This window comes from Microtus ochrogaster, chromosome 2 (assembly GCF_000317375.1).
Source record: "Microtus ochrogaster isolate Prairie Vole_2 chromosome 2, MicOch1.0, whole genome shotgun sequence".
Lineage (NCBI taxonomy): Eukaryota > Metazoa > Chordata > Mammalia > Rodentia > Cricetidae > Microtus > Microtus ochrogaster.
The window spans coordinates 3,924,256-3,932,087 of NC_022010.1; the positions used below are offsets into that span (position 1 = coordinate 3,924,256).

The 7,832-nt window shown below is 48.6% G+C and overlaps 1 protein-coding gene across 1 annotated transcript in view; it reads left to right on the plus strand.

The window, feature by feature from the left end:
• Acacb (acetyl-CoA carboxylase beta) overlaps nucleotides 1-7,832 on the plus strand; it is a 105,123-nt gene that overhangs the window by 9,607 nt on the left and 87,684 nt on the right. The window contains exon 2 of the mRNA XM_005344256.3: nucleotides 2,348-2,990. Within this exon, the coding sequence (XP_005344313.1) occupies nucleotides 2,356-2,990 (635 nt within the window). The 5' untranslated portion in view covers nucleotides 2,348-2,355. The remainder of the gene's footprint in view (nucleotides 1-2,347; nucleotides 2,991-7,832) is intronic.

Below are 7,832 nucleotides of genomic sequence, written 5' to 3' on the forward strand. Positions count from 1 at the left end.
CTCTGTGAGTTCGAGACCAGCCTGGTCTACAAGAGCTAGTTCCAGGACAGGCTCCAAAGCTACAGAGAAACCCTGTCTCGAAAAAAAAACCAGTCTCAGTATGTATTCCAGACTGGTCTGGGATGCAACAGGGACCCACCTGCCTCTGCCTCCTGAGTACTGGGATTGAAGGTGTGTGCCACCATGCTGGGCCTTAAAGAATATTTGAATTTTTCCATGTTTTTGATGTAATAAATAATGCTTCTAGAACAGAGTCCTTTGTGGTGTATTACGTCTTTAGTTCTTTCTCATGGGTGGCTTATGTTGAGCAAATGTTGGTTGTGATCTTAAAATATCTGAGACTGTATTTATAAGGAACAGATGAATCCTTTTAAAAGATTTATTTATCTTTTTAAAGAAAGATTTGTTTCTTATTTTGTCAGTATTTTTTGAGACTATAAAATAATTATAGTATTTCCCCTTCCCTTTCCTCCCTCCAAACCCTTCCATAGACTCGTTTTTGCTGTCTTTACAATTCATGGTCTTATTATTATTATTATTATTGTTACATGCATATATGTATATGCATATCTATCCCTAAATGTACAACCTACTCAGACCATATAATATTACTTGCATGTTTTCCGGGCTGACCATTTGGTATTGGATAACCAGTTGGTGTGCTCTTCCCTGAGGAAGACTGTTTCTCCTGCTCCCAGCATTCCTTAGTTGCCTATAGTTATTGTGCCTGCCACACACACACACACACACACACACACACACACACACACACACACGTACACACATATGGCACATGTGTGTCTGGTGCCTTCTGTGGTCAGAGGAAGGCCTAGGATCCCCTGAAACTGGAATTATAGACAGTTGTGAACTGCTTGGTGGGTGCTGGGAATTGAACCCAGATCCACTGCAGGAGCAGCCAGTGCTTTTAGCTGCTGAGCCATCTGTCCTGTCTCAAGAATACTGAAAGACCTCAGAGTGGTCCTTCCCTCAGGATGAGACCCCTAACCCAAGGAACAGTCGAGACACCACTGGCTGCAATTAGCATGAGGTTTATTGGGTGAGCACAGGTACCTGTGGGCGGCAAATCCTTTCGGAGGACTTGCGCACGTTCAGGTTGGGGCAGTGGGTTTTTATGGGGTAGGGCAGCAAAAGCGCGGGTACAGAAGCGAGAGGCGTATTTACAGGGTTTTCATTGGTCAGTTTGAATGTGGCCGAGCTCAGGTCGGGGCAAGGTCCCTAGTTTCCGAGAATTCAGATGTGGGCTGCCTTGGCTTTTATCTAGGGCAGACAGGGTGTCTTTCTCGGTATCCACCGTATCCACCGTCCCCCGATGCCCGGCCACATTCTTGGTATTCCCCCGGTCCTCCCCCTGGCCCAAGCCACAGGGGTCCCTATCTCGTTTTGGCAGCTTCTAAAACTGCCCTATGTTTAAACCCTGGATATTTAATACAAGCCTTGCAAAATGGCATTACAGATGCTAAGTTGTTTAACAAGCTTGGCGGGGGGTCTTTCAATAGGAAAGAGGGCAGCAGAAGCAGATTACAGAAGCAAATGCGTGGTTAGTGGTTAGTTGGAATGGGGCAAGGGGCATAGGTGGTTTTTCCTTTCCCAGCACAGATGTATGGCAACAGATTTCCTGTTAATTGATGTCCTGTCTTATCCTAGTCTATGGATATAGATAGCCTGCTTTACAGCCAGGGACCCTGACCTCACTCTGTACTTACATTTGTTCGTCAAAAAGCCTTGTGAAATGACATTACCGCAGCTAAGCTGGGATCTTTCATAGGAGGAATTGTTTCTTTTGTGAACTGCTGATATTCTAAGTTTGGCACATATGCTGGCTATAGGCATCCTGTTTCCCCAAGCAGGCGAGATGTTCTCATGAGAGCAGGCCAGCTGCGGGTTCTGGGGGGGTGTTCAGAGGGTCTTTCAATACCTCTTTAGTTCCTGGTTTGAGGCTGGAAGCTCAATGTTGAAAAGCCTGTGTTTCATGAGAATCTTCTTGTATCTCACCCCTGGTAGAAGCAGATGTGCAAGAGAGCAAGAGACCCACCCTTGACATCCTCTCTGCCTGCCGTGTTCTTCCTCACTGCCTCCTGCACTGTTTAATTGGGGATCACACATGAACTTTGGGGGGACATATTTAAGTCACAAAATATACCCACATCCAGGAAGTTAGCAGCATGCCTTGGGTCACAGGAGCATGGTAGGACCAGAGGTCAGAGGAGAACCCTATTTCTCTGCTCACTGTCCCTCCAGTATAGGACCCTCAATACCCTTGCCCCACTTGCTGCATTAGGAGAGAAATCTCTTGGTTGTAACTGTAAGTGCTCTCTTCTCTTGACAGGTGTCTGAATGGTCTTGCTTCTCTTTTTAACCTGCCTGGTTTTCTCCTGTCTGACATTTTCCTGGTTAAAACTCTGGGGGACAATGACAGACTTCAAGCCACTCACCAGCAGTAAGGTGGAGGCGAGCCTTCTTTCAAGCGAGGAATCAGACAAGTCAGCGGAGCCCCTGCAAAAACATGGCGACTGCAGCAATCTGGACACTCCGGACCAGGAGAAGCCAGCCTCCCACAGAGGCCCCAGAGATGCCAGTTGTCAGAATTCCCTGCCCCCCTCACACCAGAAGCCTCCGAGGAATCCACTGTCTTCCAATGACACCTGGCCCTCCCCAGAACTCCAAACCAATGGGACAGCAGCCCAAGGCTCAGAAGTCCCAGGTACCAATGGCTTATCCTCTCCTGCCAGGCCTCCAGGCCAGCAAGCCAAACCCCCCTCCAGAGAGGACAAGAAACAGGCACACATCAAGAGACAGCTGATGACCAACTTCATCCTGGGCTCCTTCGATGACAACTCCTCTGATGAGGACCCCAGTGCTGGCTCCTTCAGGGATTCTCCCCGGAAGGGCAGCAGGCCCAGCCTGGGCACCCTGTCTCTGGAGGCTGCGCCAAACTCAAGTGACCCTGAGTCCCACAAACCCACTATGAGGTAACGTACCTTCTCTTCATACTGGGAGTTGGGAGAGAACTTCGAGTGACTTTCATATCCTTGATTTGCATCCTTCCCCAGCACCTAAGCCAATACCTGAGGGTAGCTATGTGAAGAGCTGAAGGCAAGGCCTGACTTCTTTGCTTCCTGTTCCTTCCTTTCAGAATCACTAATTGTGCACCTTCTCTGTGCCCCTGCTGTGTGCACCCGCTGTATGCTCCTGCTGTGTGCACCTGCTGTGTGCACCCACTGTGTGCACCCGCTGTGTGCACCTGCTGTGTGCACCTGCTGTGTATATCTGCTGCATGCTTCTGCTGTGTGCACCCACTGTGTGCACCTGCTGCGTGCACCTGCTGTGGGCCCAGGGCCCTATGCTAGCAAAGTGGCTTTCTAGAGCTCTCAGCCCAGCTGGGAAAGAGGAGCCTGTGGGTAACTAGTTACCAGTTAAAGAACCCCAAGTGGAAGCTGGGTAGTGGTGGCGCATGCCTTTAATCCCAGCATTTAGAGGCAGAGGCAGGTGGAATTTTCTATGGGTTTGAGGCCAGCCTGGTCTACAGTGAGTTCCAGGACAGCCGAGGCTACACAGAGAAAGCCTGTCTTAGACAACGGGGGATGGGGGGTGAAGAGGGGGGAGAGAGAGAGACAGAGACAGAGAGAGAGAGAGAAAGAGAGAGAGAGAGAGAGAGAGAGAGAGAGAGAGAGAGAGAGAGAGAGAGGTTATTGGTTCCGAGAAGTCCAGGAGCAGCAGGGCCTGCCACCTGGTGGGGGCCTTGCCTAGCATCCTAATATGGCAGAGGTATTACACAAGGAGTCAGGCTAAAATGCCAGCTCAGGTCCCACTTCCTCTTCTTATAAAGCCATTAACGCCATCATGGGGTGGGGGGTCATATCCTCATGACCTCATCTTAATTCCCCAAGGCCCTGTCTCCAGATATGAATTCAGCATATGAATTTGGAGCTTAAGTCTTCAACATGATAACTTTTCAAGGGAATATCCTCACATCTCAGCAGCTGCTAGCTGGGTCTCCTAAAATCTTGGGATACCCAGTTTCTGTAGAAGGATACCCAGACTAGAGGTCTAGCCGATTGTCTGGCTTCTTCCCATTGCAAACACAGCTAGTGAAGACCTGGGAGAAGCCTGGGTGTCTGCCCTTCTGTAAGAACCATGGCGGAAATGACATGTCTGTGGCCTCTCATGGCTTCTGATCAAGCCCTCTGGCTCCAGCTCTGCTGCAGGTGCCAGTTTCTAGACGGGCTTCTTCTGGCCAGGCCGCAGTGGCAGGCGGAAGCTCCTTCCCTTCCTAGAGCCCTCCTCCTGGCTCTTTCTCCTTCCACACTGAAGACTCCTTTGTTCCCATCAGGGCCTCAGCCCACAGCAGGGATTCACACTCTTCTGCCTTTTGTTTTTTAAAACAGGGTTTCTTTGTGTAGCTCTGACTGTCCTATTCTATAGACCAGACTGGCCTTGAACTCACAGAGATCCACCTGCCCCTGCTTCTGAATCCTGGGATTAAAGGCCTATGGTGACCACACGATTTGGGACTTGCACTTTCAGTGGCTGTCACTATCCTAGAATTCTTGGTGACACTGAGGATGGACTGGCCTCCTCCTTTTCATCTTTGTAAGGACCTGCTACCCAGCGCTCCCTGTCCCTGACCTGCCTTTAGTTTCTGTAGTCTAGCTCCGAGTTTCTTCAGAGCCCACTCTGTTTGCTGTGTTCACCGCCTCAGCTGTGCCCGCTATGTCTTTATCTGCTTGTGTGTGTGGCCTCTCTCCTGTGCTGGGGAGCAAGTCCCTGAGTGCGGGGTCTGCCTTTGCTCACCGCCCCGCCCAGCACTGGCTACGGTAGCCTCTGAATATTTGCCAAACGCATGGACAAAATAAGTGATGTGCTCTCTACAGACAAAATCTACATTCTGGGGCATGCAAAGATACAAATGTGGAAACTGATGATGGATGGTTGGTGTGTTGAGTCCAGGGGTTCGCGCAAAGATGGGGACAGTTCACCAAAGTCTAATAAACCAGAAGCAAACTTTATGACAGAAATCAGATTCCAGGAAAACCAGAAGCAAACTTAAAACAAAAACAAAAAACAACAACAACAAAAACCAAACAAACAATACCATGGGACACAGAAGCTTATCAGCTAGCTGAGACCACAGCTAGAGATGGTGTTTATTAGGCTATGGCCAAAGGCCGGTTTCTAAGTAGGGGCACCAAGCATTAGGTCTGAACAAAGGAATTTTTATGATCTTGTCCTGACTAGTGGGCCAGTCAACGGAGACCCTAAGGGAGGGGAGTGGGTTCTAACGTCAATGGGTAACTAGGCAGCAATCATGAAATATGTTTCAGAGAAGATTACAGTGAAAGTCACTAATTGCAAGAAAACAGATGTCTTTAGCAATTGGTTAGAAAAAGGAACTGCTTGCTAGTAATGTCAGAGGGTTAATAAATTAGAATAATTGGTTCTTAGGCTGGGAACGTAGAAGATAGAAGAAAGTTCTTTTTTTGTTGTTGTTTTTTTGTTTTCGAGACAGGGTTTCTCTATAGGTTTGGAGCCTGTCCTGGAACAAGCTCTTGTAGACCAGGCTGGCCTTGAACTCACAGAGATACGCCTGCCTTTGCCTCCCAAGTGCTAGGATTGGATTAAAGGCGGTTGCCACCACCACCTGGCTAGAAGAAAGTTCTTCACCCTATCTCAAGGTAAAACTCAGATAAAGACTGCCTGTCACACTTTACAACCTCCTTTCTCAGAGTTCATTAGTCAAACCGGTGTTTCTGCCTTGTCCACCGTCTCTCCTGGTACCTCTGGGCAGTGTGTACTGAAGCCCCTGCCTCCCCTTTAATGGTGCCAGTTTCCCATAACAGAGACAGTGTCTATCCCAGAGGTCAGCATCTCTGTCTCCTAAAGATTAACTCAGTTCACATCTGTCGTTTATCAAGGATGGCCAGAACACTCCTCTCAGTTTGCAGAGAGAGGCTCCCGTCTTGTAAATAGAGCTATGGGTTGTAAAGTGAAATAGCCCACTGTTAATAGTTAATCCTCAAGCTGCTGAGAAAGCTGCTGACAGTCTGTTCTCATTCTCCTAGACTTACAACTTTTTCTTTATTTCTACATTTCTCTCTTTGGAATCTACATTTTTATATTCTTTTTCTTGGACTCTTCAGGTGGATAGCCAGGTAGACGGATGGATGAACTGAAGGCTGAATGGGTACTTGGATGGATGGATGGATGGATGGATGGATGGATGGATGGATGGGTGCTGACTACAAAGAAGAATGGGCAGATGAAGGGATGGACGAGAGATTGACTAGACTGATGGAAGAAGATGTTGATGGACACTGATACTCTTTGGTCCTTTTCTGGACAAGGGTTCAAATTCTCCCATAACTCATAAGTACACCGTGTGGTGTGTCAAAACAGTTGCTCACAGTCTCTGAGATTCAGGTCACAAACCCCGGATGCAGTGAAACCCTTCCTGCCAACTATGTACCCGTAGGTTTGGTGCACAGTGGACCTGGTGTAAGAACCTGGGTTCAAAACTGCCACTGTCCCCTGTCCTAACAGGGACACACTGTGGCGCTGACTGCATGCTGTGGGTGGATTAGGTGGGATAGGATGGGGTTCAGGGTTAGGACACCGTGCTGCTGAGGATAAAGCTATGAAAGCGGACTCTCTCTCTCCACAGTGCTGAGCTATCTTATCTGCAGGCTTCCCTCCCTGTGCTGAATTATCAGTGTGATAACACGGAGAACACAATTTAGCCTTTCTAAAAAACACATTCCAAATCCCAATGTACATGGGCCCTGGGAGTTTCAAAGGGAGGACTGTGTGCTGTGTGCCGTGTGCTAGAACAGGCCCTCAGTATATGGTCAACAATGTCTGCATCTTAGGGTTGTACTTGTGTGGTTGTGTGTGTAGTGTGTATGTTTTAGCACGTGTGGTATGTGTTAGTGTGTGTAGTATAAGTGTGTGGTCAGGTGTGTAGTTGTGGTTGTATGTGTAGTGTTTACATATGGGTATGTTGTGTGTGGTATGTGTGGCATGTGTGTGGTTGTGTTGCATGTGTGTGGTATGTGTGCAGTATGCATGCGTGTGGTTGTGTTGCATGTGTGTGGTATGTGTGCAGTATGCATGTGTGTGGTATGTGTGGCATGTGTGTGGTATGTGTGCAGCATGCGTGTGGTATGTGTGCAGTATGCATGCGTGTGGTATGTGTTGCATGTGTGTGGTATGTGTGCAGTGTGCATGCATGTGGTATGTGTGCAGTATGCATGTGTGTGGTATGTGTCGCATGTGTGTGGTATGTGTGCAGCATGCGTGTGGTTGTGTTGCACATGTGTACACATGCACCATGGAGCGTGTGGAGGTCAGAGAACAGTTTTCTGGAGTTAGTTCTTCTACCTTGTGAGTTCTGAGGGCTGAATTTGGGCTGTTCAAGGGTGACTTTGACCACCTGATCACCCTGTTCCCCTCCCCACTCTCCGGTGCTGGGGTCACAGGCACGTGTGTGTGTGTGAGCCTGGGCTTGCCGTGTGCGGGCAAACACGACCAGCTGAGCTAGAGCATTATTCCTGAATTTTCTTTTGGTGAAAGCAAATTATGCGGTGGTTTTATAGATCAGAAAGTGCAGAGAAGGGTTCAGTCAAGGTCACATTAGAGGGTAGGGCAGCCAAGTTTGTCAGAACACAGTTTTCCACCCCACAGCCAGCCTCTTGCAATCATATTCTTGTTGCGCGTGTGTGTAGAAATAGGAGCGGCGGGCTGCGTCCCGGCACCCGGCCGCCCACATGGCTAGCTCTACCCGAAATAATTACACGGACACTGTGTTCATTTAATCA